This window comes from Pteropus alecto, unplaced genomic scaffold (genome assembly GCF_000325575.1).
Source record: "Pteropus alecto unplaced genomic scaffold, ASM32557v1 scaffold71, whole genome shotgun sequence".
Classification (NCBI taxonomy): Eukaryota; Metazoa; Chordata; class Mammalia; order Chiroptera; family Pteropodidae; genus Pteropus; species Pteropus alecto.
In genome coordinates this window covers 17,967,531-17,981,930 of record NW_006433024.1, presented here as the reverse complement: position 1 = coordinate 17,981,930, position 14,400 = coordinate 17,967,531, and the positions used below count along the sequence as shown (strand labels likewise).

General features: G+C 54.4%; 1 protein-coding gene across 6 annotated transcripts in view; it reads right to left on the bottom strand.

Annotated features, from left to right (window-relative positions):
- Nucleotides 1-495: 495 nt before the first annotated feature.
- Nucleotides 496-14,400, bottom strand: part of CD82 (CD82 molecule) — a 51,204-nt gene continuing 37,299 nt past the window's right edge. For all 6 annotated transcript variants that reach the window (XM_006908058.3, XM_006908057.3, XM_006908056.3 and 3 more), the window contains 6 exons: nucleotides 13,923-14,047; nucleotides 13,713-13,787; nucleotides 4,999-5,100; nucleotides 2,055-2,258; nucleotides 1,698-1,781; nucleotides 496-1,409 (listed from right to left, as the gene is read on the bottom strand). In XM_006908058.3, coding sequence (XP_006908120.1) covers nucleotides 1,332-1,409; nucleotides 1,698-1,781; nucleotides 2,055-2,258; nucleotides 4,999-5,100; nucleotides 13,713-13,787; nucleotides 13,923-14,047 — 668 coding nt within the window. In that variant the 3' untranslated portion in view covers nucleotides 496-1,331. The remainder of the gene's footprint in view (nucleotides 1,410-1,697; nucleotides 1,782-2,054; nucleotides 2,259-4,998; nucleotides 5,101-13,712; nucleotides 13,788-13,922; nucleotides 14,048-14,400) is intronic.

Here is a 14,400-nt window from a genome sequence, read left to right as displayed (position 1 = left end):
TAAAATTTCATATTACATCTTTAAAACTCCTGACTTCGGCACATCTTACTCCATCACATTTCTTTAATACAAAAATGTTTCCTTCCTTCATCAAAAACGGATGCTCTAGAGAGAGGCCAAGTTTATCCCATGGCTTCACTAACTCCCCCTCACACTGCCCCCACCACCAGCCTACTTTTATGTACCTTCTGGGGGTACCTGTACCCGGTTTCAGAGGCAGGAACCTACAAGTACAATCCACACCTGTTTCAATATGCAAATCAAACTCCAGCCACAGTAGCAGCCAGGCAGATGGACCAGAGCCAGGCCTCACAGTCTTTGGGTACCAGACTGAAGAGGGGACTAGAGAAGCCGAGAAGGGGCCCCTGCCCTGGGGACAGCAGTGAGGCTTTCACCACTGCTCCTCGCAGCCCCGGCCACTTCCCTCACACCTTCTCTCCCCTCTCTGATCATCCTCTGTCCTGGGAGGCAGCATCTCCACCAAGTCAGACTGGGTTGTTACAAATCCTCTTTATTACTCATTCTTCAAATCTCAGGTATGCTCGGGAACTGTGCACGGAGCCCCTCCCACTCCCCTATAAGGCACAGCCTCACCCACCCTCTCCCCAGGGAGCACAGGACAGGAGAAAGCATCCTCCCCCCTTCCCTGAACAGCTCAGGGAATTCTTAGTGAATGCAGTACCTGCTCTGTGACACAGCCTGAGGACGTGCCCCTCCGGTTCCCTAAGCAGTCCAGACCCTGTTCAACTTAGCTCATCTAGGCTCTACCCCTACTTCACGGCCCCAGGGCAGATCTGAGCTGCCTGGGCTGGGCTGGGTCATGGCCTGGGAAAGGGGTGCCACCCCTAACATCAGGTAAAGCCCACCCTCTCCTACAACCTTTAATAGAAATGTGAAAACCAAAGATATATGCATCATAGTGGAAAAAAAGTTGACCCACGCAGTGGGCAGCCCCCTGACAACCCAGGGTGCCTTATCCCTACCCCCTAATTTTTAATACACTTTCCCACATACAAAATATACAGCCCCCAAGGCAAGGAGAAACCCAGCCCACCTATGCAGACATGCTGTGGGGAGTGTCTTCTCTGAGTTGCTCAGAGAACCCCAGCAGGCAGTGAGCTGAGGGGTCACAGAACAGCCGGGCTCAAGGCTGGAGGCAGGAAGGGTAAAGGAGTCCAAGCCCCAGAAAGCCCCCCACCTTCCGGCCAGCACAGGACGGACAAGGGGTCTTGGCAGTGAGGTGGGAGGCGGGCCTAGAGAGGGGAGCCAGGGAGACCCCCTGCGGCCCCTGAGGTTGGGGCACAGGTAGGGCGGTGGGGACAGCAGCTGTCTCAGTACTTGGGGACTTTGCTGTAGTCTTCGGAATGGATGTGCCGGCACAAGCAGATGGAAAGGAGCATCCCCAGGAGCTGTCGAGAAAGGGCATGAGTCAGAGGAGGCAGTACTGCCCAGTCCCCCCGAGATCCCAGAGCAGCATTTTGCTGTCCAAGTCGACATGCAGGGTTCGATCTGAACTAAGTGGATCTTCAGCTAGAGCCTCAGGACCAGCCTGTGACTCAGGCAGCAGAAGGGCCGGGGAGGCTTGCCGCAGGGCCCCTAGAAGCTGACAGGCCTCAGCCTCCCCAAGCAGATCAACAAAGCAGGGACAATCTGGGAGGACAGAGCATGGGGAGGACTGCAGGGGAGGGGATCCAGACCTCGATGACAGCGACGCCCACGCACACGCCCAGGATGATGCCCAGGTTGTCCTGCAGCCACGCCTGCACCTTACTCTTGCAGCCCTACAAGGAGAAACACAGCCATGTCAGCCGAGGTCATCCCGCCTGACCCCATCAGGCAGAACTACCGGGAGGGACCTGCAGTGTTCCATGCATTCCTTGCATGGATAAATTAACGAATACATAGATGAAGGTACCAATGACCAGGGAGCAAATGGACCAAAGGCAGGAACAGCTAAGTGAAAGGAAGGATGGAGCTGATGAGCCTAGGTGGCCCGAGTACCTGAACCACAGATGTCTCCAAACCCCACCCCGGCCCCGCAGCCCTCCAGATACCTCCTGATACACGGGCCAGTCCTGGGGGCTGTTGCCGCTCTGTGTCTCGTTGACGCTGTAGGCCTCGCAGAAGCCCTTCCTCACGAGGGCGCTGTCATCCTCCGTCTTGTTCTCGCAAGAACAGGGGTAGGTGACGTTGGTGCGATTCATGAGCTCAGTATTTTCTGTCCAGTTGTGGAAGTCTTCCCAGCCGCAGCACTTCCCCTGGGCAGAGAGGGGACAGGCTGATCATGGCCACTGCCTACGTGGGGGGGCTGTCCTCCCGGCAGAGGTGGGGCTTAGATTTGCCATTTCCGGATCTCTCTTGGTCCCAGCCGAACTGCCAGGATTTGGGTTTAGGTTTCACCGAGGATATACAGGGACTTTCAGGAAATACATACCATAAACTATTAAACGGGAGGAAGGAAAAATCAGGACCAGCAAAAATAGAAAGCAGGACAGAAGGAAAGTCAACTTGAAAGAATATAGGCGAGGGGGACTCGAGGAGGGCCGATGGCACGAGTGACGAGAAGGGGGCCTGGAGTCGGGTTTCTGGGTTCAAATCCCAGCTCTGCCACCTACCAGCTGTTCGACTTTGGTCAAAGTACTGACCTCAGTTTCCTCAGCTGCTGAACGGGGTAACGGGTTTCTAACTCCCAAGGCTGTGTCGAGGACTACAGAGGATGAGGCCGGCAGAGCGCCCAGCACCGGTCTGGACAGCGCAGCAGCTGCTCGGGAAAGCCAGTTCCACTCTTAGGTGCTGAGCACATACGGGAATTGCGATTTGCCTCTGAGCTTCCTGGTTGCCAAAGTGAAAAGGGGTGATATGGTCCGTTCTGCCTTTTTAGAGGAGAAAATGCTCTAGTTCCGGAGGGGGAAGAATGATTTCTGGGCTCCGTGTGTTAAAACGGGCCTCCGTGGGGCTCAGGAAGGGCACCCTGAGAGGCTTCAGATCATATGTGGCTTCAGATCAGCAGGATTGGGATCTCCGGGGCTGGGCCTGTGCTGGAAAGAGCCTGGAAAGGTGGGGCTGAGTTGGGGAAGGGCTCCTTTCAAATCCTGGTCCTGCTCTGTGCATGGGCAAGCCACGGCCCTTCTCTGAGCCCGTTTCCTCATCTGACAATAACCACGATGCTAGGGTGCTTGGAAGAATTAAGTGGGCTGCCTGGGCGAGCTGCGTGCTTCGGTGTCCAGTGCACGGTCAGTTCCCTGCCTGCTTTGTTTCCATCTCAGGGTGGCGAGTCCCTGACAAGCAGCCCAGTGTCCAGCAGGGGGCGCGCCAAGCACAGTCAGGGGCCGACAAGGCTCCGTGTTGTATTTTTCACGTTGAGTTGCCTGGCGGCCTCCTCTCCGGCAGAAAGGCTGGCACCGCCGAGGGGCACTCAGAGGCCCTCCCACACCCAAGCGAAACGAGGCAGCTTTCCTTGGCCTTTCTACTGCACCAGGCAGAGCCCTCCTGCCCTGACTCATGCCAAGGTCTGACCTCAGCCACCACCCACCGTGTGTCTCAGTGGCAAAAACAAACAAACAAAAACCAAAACAAACAAACAAAAACATCGCCACATGATAAGCGCTGCCTCAGTGTCACTGGCTTTAAAAGTTCGTCTCACACGAGTATGGATCAGTAGCCCCGTTTTATAGATGAGGAAACTGAGGCTCGGGCAGTGGCAGAGTTAGCATTCCAGCCCTCCGATGCCTGCCTTACAGCCTGCTTCCTTAACCACCATCCCAAGAAGCCTCTCACAGACATCAGAATCATCTAGGGGCCTCGTCCGCTGCAGGAATCCCCAAGCCAGCCAACCACCTCCCATGGTGGGCTGCTCCTCATCTCCCAAGGGACCCACCTCTCCCTCGGGTTCCTTGAAAGGTGGCACTTGTTCATCCTGGGACATCCATCTCCCACTAATCTCTGCGAAGGGTCTCAGGAATTATGGGTCAAACTAAAGGTGTGATGAGACGCCTTCCTGTGTGCACCGAGCCCTCTGGCTAACACAGGCCCTCTGACCCGGCCTCGTCCGGGCCTCACCAAAAAAGATCTGTGAGGCACGTAGGCCAGAAAACATCACCCTCCTCTGTCCACAGCTCAGAAAACGGTGAGCCCACGTCTTCTGGACAGCTCCAGTCTCTAAACTCTCCTGCTGGTCAGGTGTGCCGGCAAGTCCTAAGTGACTAGTGTGTCCAGTGCCCCCACGGGAGAGAGGAGGAGTCTGCAGCCCAGAGGGTGTGGGTCCTGGACCAGGGCACATGGCATCTGAGACCACAAAGAGCAGGCAGCCAAGACCTGATCACTGAGGTCAAATGTGTGCGTGTGATGATTGGTTCACCATCAAGGCAGGTTGGGAACCCATTCATTCATTCACTCATCCAATCATTAATTCACCCATTCAGTCAGTGAGTCCTTGAGTCAGTCAGTCTGTCTGTCATTCAGTTATGCTGTCGGTCAGTCAGTTGGTCCCTGGCGCTTCCATTTTAATTGCGGTAGGAGACATAGACACTGAACTGTACAGATTCAGCTGGATGAATTTTTGTATACATACTGGCACAACCACCACCTGGATCGGGATTTGAATAGAGCATTCCTTTCGCCCTAGAGGGTTCCCATGGGTACCTCCCCAGAGGTAGCCTCCACTCGGACCTGTGTCAGCATATCAGCCTTGGTGCCCCGTTTCTGCACCTCCAGGGTGGAGCTCCCAGTACCTGCCTACCTGGCTTGAAATGAGAGGATCGGGAACTGACACCGCCCCCTCCCCACCACAGACGGGAGCGCTGTGAGCCATGGGGCAGCCTCCGACACCCTGGGCCCCCAAGCGAGGCGCTGTGGTGGTGGCTGGGGTCCCAGGTAGGGGGGTGCTCAGGAGCCCCCGCCCCCATCAGATACACACTCACATACAAATTTGCTAACATTATCTCAGCGGACACACAGACGACCAGACCCAGACATGCCGACACACGCCCCCCACCTTACCTGGGCCTGCACGTAGTCCCAGGCCTCCTGCAGTTTGTCCTCCTGACCATCCTTGTAGTTCTGAATGATCTTGGTTATGATGCCATCCATTTCCTGCTTCACCTGCAGAAGGGAGAGCAAGGACCAAGGTCAGATTCCATGAACCATGTGCTCCACCGCTGCTCCCATCCACTTGGACTGCCTCTCCCCACCGTAACCCCCAAACCTGGGGACACGCTCGCCGTGCGAAAGCATTTCATTATCCGCTCCAATCACTTTCCTGGCACTTCCTGGTGGTCACCACGCTAAGCCCAGTGCAGTCAGGGTCAAGCACTCCTGCCCTACGGCCCATTTGGCACTCAGCAGCTGCACAGCCATTTAAATGTTAATCTTTCCGTGTCCCTGCTGAAAACCTCCGCTGCCTTCCCACCACTCTCAGGGAAGAAGCCAGTGTCTTCTCAATGGCTCACGAGGCCCTGCATCATTTGGCCCCTGCTCTTCCCAGGCCTTATTTCCTCTTTGCACAGCTGATCTGTTCCTGAAAAGGTGCTGTAGTGAGGTCCTCTGTTCAGGGCCCCACTGAAAGCCCTTTGGGGCTGGATCTTTGCTTCCTCTGCTTCTGTCACATAGGTCTCCTTGCTCTCTGTGCCAGGCGCTCTCCTGCCTCAGGGCCTTTGCACTTGCTGTTCCCTCTGCCTAGACTCCTCTTCCCCCAAATACTAACATGGCTCACTCCTCTGCTTCCTTCAGGGCTCTGCTCAAACGTCACCTCCTCGGAAAGGCCTTCCTGGACCACCCTACAGAATACCATCCCTTCCCTAGCCCCTCCCCACCGCCCCCTCCCAGGCCCTTCTTATCCTGAAAAGGTAAGCACGCTGTACTTTCTTAATAGTGTTGTCATTCCACGCTCATTTGTTTTCAGGATTTATCATCTCTGCCCCCATAGGAACGTCAGCTCCGTGAGAGCAGGGACTGTACCTGGTGAGGTCCGGCCAGGGTAGGTGTGCTGTGTCCATGAATAAGGAACGTGTACATAACCACTGCCAGGTGCCACACGGCAGGGCAGTCCTCACTCACTGTCCTAGTCAACCCTCACGACCGCCCCAGGGCTCCACAAAATGTACATCCTGACTGTGCTGGTTCCCACCACGCTCAGGAATTCAGAGGCTCTCACTGAGGAAGAGAAACTCACTAACCCCAGAGAAAACACTGATTTGCAGATATGGCAAACGAGGGGTGCAGGAATCCAAAGGATCCAGCCCCAAAGGGCTTTCAGTGGGGCCCTGAACAGAGGACCTCACTACAGCAGCTTTTCAGGAACAGATCAGCTGTGCAAAGAGAGGCAAACCTGAAACCAGCCAGGGAGAGCTGAGGACAGGGTTTCCCTGATCACTGAGAACCGCCCCCACGTGGGAGGAGGGCCCGCAGAGCCAGCCGGGGCCTGGCCACCCCCCTGCCTCTCCCGTGGACCTTGCGAAGGGGCCTCTCAGCACACAAGCATGGACAGGCTAGTCACGGTCACCTGCTGTCTGTCGCTGTGCAACCCCAGGGCGAGGGGCCTGAGAGAGGCAGGGGCACCGAGGGACAGCTGCACGCCTGCCCCCCGGTTCGTGATAAGGGGGAACAGGGAGAGGGGACAGCCGTTTCCAGGCAGGGGCTTTCAGAGCCTGGCTTCGAACCCTGTGAGCGGGGCTTCCGGCTGCTCCTCACAGGCAGCCCGCAAGTGCTGTGCTTAGAGAACCCACATCCTCCGGATGGACCTGCAGCCCCAGCCTCCAGCATCTCGCTTCACTAACCTGGGGAAACCAGCCCCCCAGGATCTTTCTCTGCCCCTCTCCTTCTCAATTAAGCTCTTTAGAGCGTTGCTTTTTGTTTTAGCCACACAGAAACCGACAGTTTACAAAGCTTTCCTGTCAGTAACTGATCACAACAACAATATGGCTAACTTTTATCAAGTGCTTGTTCTGTACCAGGGCTAAGCACTTTCAATGCCATTATCTCACTTTAATCCTCAGAGCGGACCTATGGCCTAGGTTTTGACCTCGTTTCCTCATTTTAAAGATATAGAAAATGAGGCTCAGAGACATTCATTAAGTTGCCTGAGGTCACACAGCCAACAAGTGGAAGAGTAGAAGTTTGGAATCGGGCTTGTCAAATTCCAGAACCCAAGTTTATACCCATTCAGCCCTACCGGCATTTAAACCGCATGGCTATATCTTGAAGTGGGTATAACCACTTTTAAGAAGGACCCAGAGGAGCCAAGTGGTTTGCCCATGTCACACAGCTAGGGCCGTTCACCTGCAGATCCTGGACCTTTCTGCCCCAACCATCTCTGCTCCACCTCTGCTCCCCAGTGATCTCTAAGGTGTGGAGAAGAGAGAGTTCTCCAGAGACGTTTGCTTGAAGAGCCATCTCTCCCACATCCTTCTCACTGGCCCTCCCCTGCCGCCCTATGCTCTATTTATACCCCAGGGTAGTTGCCACAGAAGCCCAAACTTCCCTGTTTCAGGCCCTCCCGAAACGAGGTGATGGAAACTGCGGGCTTTCCACTGAGGCTGGGTGGTTTCCATGGCAACACCATATCATCCTCCAGCCCAGAATACAGCTGAAAGATACAGCTGGGCCACGGGGACCATGGCTGCTTGGAGCAGATGCCGTGGGATCCTAATGCTCAGGAGGCTGTGTCGGGTGCCTGAGGAGGTCACCCTGGCAACCAGGCCCTTCCCGAGACGAGGAGGAGCAGGGAGGGTGAGACGATGCTCACCATCTCACTGCATCCCTGCGGAGGCTGCCTCTGTGGTTTCTGACTGCCCTGCACCTGTTCTCCCTTCTTCTTGCAATAACAGTTCATTTCCTTGGGTACCAGCACCTCTCAATCCCTCCATGTCTGGAAGCCTTGTCCCCTCACTGCCATGCGGAGGCATTTAATGCCTTCCACACCCTGGACATGGCAGGTGGTTCAGAGATAAGTAAGTGTCCCAAGGTCACATACACAAGCCCTTTTTTTCCACTAACCTGGTGGAAGGAGCGCCTGAGCTGCTGGTGGCCACCTTGGGGACAGACTGCGTAGGAAGGGAGCCAATGGAGGAAAGCAGGGCCAAGGATGAGAGGGACAGAGCCTTTGGGAACCTGGATCCAGCTGAGCCTGCAGCCAACCCGGCTACCTTCAGTTACTGTCACAGGCGACCAAGTCTCCCTCCCGGGACCAGCTGCATACCTTGGCCCAGGGCAAAATGAAAACACAGGGCCCTTGTTTAAAAATGATTAAGAATTTCAAGATAGCAGCAGCAGAGCATCACACCGAGCACAGGACCCTTCTCAGTGTGGGACCCTGTGTGACTACTCAGGTTACATGCCTCGGAGGCCAGTCCTGGTCCTGTCTACTACCATCCTCCCCATTTCCCAGAAGAGAATCGGAACAACTTCCCAAGGTCACACAGCTAGCAAGCAGCAGAAGTATGGCTGTTACCCTGATACATGCAGCTACAGAACCCCGAGATCTCAACCACAACGAGCCACCCACTGTCTCCAGCTCTCCCAAGATCCTGCCATCCTCCAGGGTGGCTTTCCTATCCACCCGCCAATGCTGGACTTTCATTCCACCTTGTACTGTAACTTTTCACAGAGAGGTAGAATTAGAAGAGTCTGGCATATCATTCAACTGCGAGAATCCTTCCTATACTTTTCCAGGTTCTGCTTAAATGCTCCCTGTGATGGGGAACTCAGTACCTCACAAAATCACACATTACAGGATTGGGGCGGTTCTTGATACAAGCAATTCATTTTAAGTTGAGCCCAAATGACTTCCACTCATTAGTGTTAGTTCTCAGCCTCCCTCTCCCCACCAAGTCCCAACTGGGACCTTACAGAACTAATCAAAATGCTCTCTCCCAGGACAGAGATTATGCAGAGAGGTGAGACCAGACCAGGTCTCCCTTTACCCGCTCCTCTCTAGGGAAGGAAGTTCCTAGGCTCCTTTGACTGCTTCTTGAGATGGTGTCCAGACCTCTTCTATACTCTTCATACCCTTAGAATGAGGTGCCCCAAATGCAAAGTAATGGACCCCATCTTCCTGTTCTCTCCTCAGGGTTCCCGCAGGCCATGTTGCCAAATGCTCTGAGGCTTAATCCTGGTAATCTGATAGGAAATGAGGACGCTTTGCAGTGGTGAACGTGGAGGGGGTGGCAGTTTACTGTTAGTGACCAACCAAATCTTTCCTGAAAGTCCAGCTGCAATCCACATAATCAGCTACCCCAGAGTCCTGCGGGAGGCAGATTATGTCCCCCCACCCCACCCCGTAAGCTCCTGAGGGCGAGGCCTGTACTGGAGCCCCCCAGGCAGCCCAGCTCCCAGCAGGTGCTTATGAGTCTCCACCCTATTTCTCTCCATGATCCCTTTCCAGAAGAACAGCCTGGACGCCTTCTTCCCCCTTCCCAAAAGGGAAGAGAAAGGTCACCTCTCCCTGTCCTGGCTCCGGCTGCCCCCAAGTCAGTTGGTCAGGAGGCTCCCATCTGAGTGAGCGGACATCTCACAGGACTGCCCTGTTCTAGAGGGACCCGTCTCACACCTGTACCTCAGGGCACCTGCACAGTGCCTATTTGGGGCCTCTCAGGTGGGAGAGGGAAGGAGCAGAAAGGGAGTCACGTTCTCCAGACCACCCTCTCTGGGGAGAACACAGCAGTCGACCCCACTACCCCGGGTCCCAGCCAGGCCATGTGAGCCCCTTCCCCTCCAAGCTCTCAGCCCCCAGGCCTTCTGCTCAAATCCCCGATACAACCTCTCGGAGCATCAGTGACCTCGCCTGTGCAGGCTTCGGGGAGAGTTAGTAGTGTGGCCTGCGTGAGTGCAGCAAGCCCCGGGCCCCGCACATCATAGGAAGCAGTATCGGTTCCCTTCCTTCCTCCCTGCCACCTCCTACCCTCCACTGCCTGCAGAGAACAAGTCAGAATCCAGAGCGTCAGACCTTGGCAAGGCCCAAGAGGTCACCGGAGGCTCAGAGAGGCTGGGTAACTTGTTCAAGGCCACACAGCAATCGGTGGCAGAGCCCACCCTAGAACACAGGGCCTCTGAATCCCGGACCTGCCCTTTGACCCCTAACCGGAGGTGGATAGTCAGATAAGGAAGCAGCCAGAGAAATGGTACCTTCACACTTCTTGGTTCCCATAGCCCTTGCTAATAATAATATTAATACTGACAACAGGAACAGCTGCCATTTATTGAGCCCTTATGAGGCATTAAAGAAGTTAATAATGGTGACAATAACGCTTGCCGTGATGCCAGCAAACATCTGCTCTGGGCCAGCACGCTATGTCCTTCCCATATGTCTATGCTCTTAAGCCTCGCCACAGCACTGTAAGGTAGCCCTCGGGGCCAATGTGCTGTGGCTCTGAGAAACGCTTTGATTTGAGAAGGGGACTAGGGTATGTGTTATAGCCCGAAACCTCTCTCATTCACATGTCCCGAGGGACATCTGAATGGGGTACATAAAGGCCATAAATAGCCTCACTTCTGTTCAGGTTCCATTTTGTAACCAAATGAGTTGTAAATGGTTTTTTGGGGGTGTTCAAAGTACTTGTGGGTTTCAGAATTGCAGACGAAGGACAGTGGACCTGTATGATTACTGACATTTGACAAAAGGAGGCAGCGGAGGCCCAGAGAGGCTGAGTAAACTGCCAAGGGTCTCAGCGCAGGGTTTCCAACCTGGGCAGTTCAGTTCTGGGGTCCAGGCCCGTGGCCACCGCACTTATATTTTATAAGTGCTCATGGGTGAGGTGGGGACCAGGCAGGTTCATTCTCCTCGATTTATAATCGAGGAACCCAAGGCTTGAGAGGCCATGCGCCTCGCCCAAGGCCCCCAGCCTCCCCCTGTTGCTGCCCTGGGAACAGTGGCTGCTGGGAGTGTGAGGCAGGAAGGACAGATGGCAGCCTGGAGACCACTTCAGGAGGATCCCAGGGGCTCTATCCTTCCCACCTGCCCAGGAGGCCCAGAGAGCGAGAGAAGATTGGGCCCACCACCTTCCAAAAGGCCTTTCCCTCTCAGGCTCACACAAGTCCCACCTCCCCAGCTGGGCCTCATCTGCAGGAATAAACATCATCAAAGGCATGTTTAGTCTTCTACCAGGATTTACAATGTGCTGGGAAAGAAAAAATAAATCATTCATTCCAACTCGGATGATAGAGTGGCGCCAGAGCTTCCCCAGCAAAACCAGAAAATTTCCCCCGGACTCTTCCAGAAGAGGAGGCGGGCCAAGGCGAGGCGGGCTGGGACCAGGGGGCGTGAGGCGTGAAGCCCGGGGGTGGTGCGGAAGGCGGAGAAGGGGACGGTGGGGTGAGGGGCAGAGTCTAGACTGGAAGCAAGAGAGCTGATTCTCCACACGAGCCCTGCTCGGGTCGGGGGCTGTGGGCACCTCTGAGCCGTGTGTGACTGTGGCCAAAAAGTCACGTTGTTTTGCTGGGCCTCAGTTTCTTCGAGTGAAAACTGCTTGTAAAACTGAACCATGTGTCAAGTTACTAAGTCAGCTCCTAGCATGTAGTTGGCGTCCACATATGGGTGCCATCTGTATTACTGTGAGATGGGAAATACACAAAGGGTGAAAAGGTGGACTGCCCGAGACTTCTGCAGAGTTGACCAGCTTCTGAGTCATAGGACCCAACTCACCGGTGCCCAGCTCTTGTCCACCCTAATTATAATGTACCACTCTCTAGATCCCAGAGAGGCCCCTGTAGGGCAAAAATGAAAAGCTGATCCTGCAACCCTTTCCCTGGGAAAGGAGTTTCCCCAACCTAAACATTTGCTTCCTGTCTGGTAGCCAAGCAAGCATCCTTTCATCTATTGAAACCATATTTCCCTTTTTGCCTTGGCTGCCAGGAAGTTCAGTGTTTAAGTTAGCCCTCAGCTACATGAAAATCTCATACCCTGGCTTCAAGAAAAATGTTCTTTTTTTCTCAGCGTGCATTCTAATCGCTCTCATTTTGATTTTAACTGCCCCGTGCCTATGTTGGAAGTCAGCTCCAATTCTCTTGAGAAGCAGGCTGAGTGTGGATTATAAATAAGTAATTCAGACTCAGATAGGAACCACCACAGTGAAAATTTCACCAGCACAAACCCAGAAGCCAGGCTGCTGGAGTTCAAATTCTGGCTCTTATTGTGTGACCTTTGGCCAGTCGCATAACCTCCCTGTGCCTCAGCTTCCACATCTCATAGCATTGTTTTGAGGACCAAACAGTAAATACAGTATGTACACAACATTTAGCATCAGGCTGTCCTAAGTTCTATTAAGTGCTAGCTGTCGACAGTGTAATGCTTTCTCAGCTTCCTTCTACGAGGGATCTGAGGCCACTTGACCTTTAAATGGTAAAATGCAGGAGGCGCCTGGTACCGGCTCTGCCACCCACTCTGTGAACGAGAACTAGGAGGAAGGCAGGCCCCCAGGCTTAGCTGGGCCGCAGACGAACGGCCACTGGCGTCAGGGAGCCTGGATCTCACCTGGCCTGGCCACTGACCTGCTGGGTGCCCTCTCCCCTCAAGGATTCTCAGGTTACTTCGCGGGAATGCAGTGAGGATCAATGAAAGGGTGAATGTAAAGTGGCACAACACTGTGCCCAGTATATGGTGTGTGCTGGAGCAAAGTGGGAATGGTGGGGGTTGTAGTTACTATGACTGGTGTTGTATCGTTACCCATTTCACTGAGCATATGCTTCCCTGTCTGAGAACATAACACTTCCCATACAGAGCTGTTATGAGGAAGAGACGATGTGCGTAAAGCTTCTAGAAGATACCGCGTGCACACAGTAGGTGTTCCATAAATAACTGTGATAGTCACAACCAACTGGCTCACCCAGCAGCCATTTCCGGGTCCTTCCTCATTTGTGTCTCTGTATTTAGAGTCTGAAAACTAGGTACTCACTTTCTCAGCTTCTCTTAAAGCCAAGGGGGCCTCTGCAAACCAGTCTGAGATAAATTTTTAGGGATCTTGCTCTTCTGACAAAAGGCATGGCCATGGCTGGCATTGCCCATTGCCCTTCTTCTGGCCACAGCAGCACAAGACGGTGCTGTGGCAACCATCTTGGGACTATGAGGTGAGTAGCATGTAGAAAAGCCATCACGATGAGAACGCCGAACAGACGGCCAGAACCAGGGTCTCTGAGCTTCCAAACTTGATTTCTGGTTATGTCTACAAGAAGTGTCCTTAGATTTTTAAGCCCCAGTAGGTCTGATTTTGTGTTCCTCAAAGCTGAGCACCTTGCCTCTGACACGGGGCTAGTGTTTTTATTGACAGTCTCCTCCCTGGGCCTCGTCTGTGAATGGGTGGCATGGATTTAGTGCTTGCTAAGGTTCCTTGATAATAAGAAGAACAACATATATTGAGGCCTGACTGTGCCAAGCGTTGCACTGTCTCACTAACATAATCTCACCGAACCCTCACAACAACCTGGAAAGTTAAATGTTATGATTGTCCCCAGTTGGCAGAAGGTTACACAGGCACAGAGAGGCAAGCAGCTTGTGCATGGCAGCCACCCAACTAGAAAGGGGTGGAGTGGGGTCCCCCAGCAGCGACTCTGCCCACGGACAGTGGCTTCTGGTCTAATGGTTCACCGTTCGATCACAGGGAGACTGCCCTGGCACCTACTAGATTTGTCTGTGACAGCAAGACTTGTCTCTCTCCCATCCCCAGGCCAATCCCCCCGCATGGCCAGCGCGGCGCGGGTGGGGGGCGGGGAGAAAGAGTGCTTACCTTGTCCATGTTGAAGTAGAAAAGGACTCCAGCAGCGACCTGGGTGACGAGGATCAAGAGGAGGAAGACGAAGTACTGGGGACACAGAGCAGGCAGAGTTAGCGGGGCGTCCCCCACCAGGTCCCACTCATTTTCCGATGCTCCCCACCCTACCTGGGTCAGGGCAGGGCTCGGGGAGCTGGGTGGGTCATGCTGGAGGGGCCCACTCACCAGTCCCAGCAGGCAGCGGACCTCGTTCACGGCGCCGATGCAGCCCAGGAAGCCCATGAGCATGGTGACGGCCCCCACGCCAATGAAGACGTAGGCCCCCACGGTGAGCGAGCTGGAGGAGGTCTCTGGGAGATGGAAAGAAGGGCGTTCGATCCCGCCTGGCTGTCTCACCCTCACAAAGCACAAAATCAGGAGTAGGGCCTGAAGGTCCAGGACTTCTCCCAAATGCCCTCCTCAGAGTCGGGGTGCTGGAGTCGGCCCCCAGCAAGAAACCTGCTCCTCAATGCCTTTGGAAGCTGCCCTCTGCCCCCGATGTGCCTCCCCTGCAAACTATCCTAACCCCCATCCTTGCTTTAGGTTTTCTCCTCAGCACTGACTAGGATTGAGAAGACTCCACGTTTTACTAATTTATCTTGCTCGTCAGCAGCCCCGAAGAATGTGAACTCCAGGAGGGCAGGGACTTGAGTTTGCTCCTGCT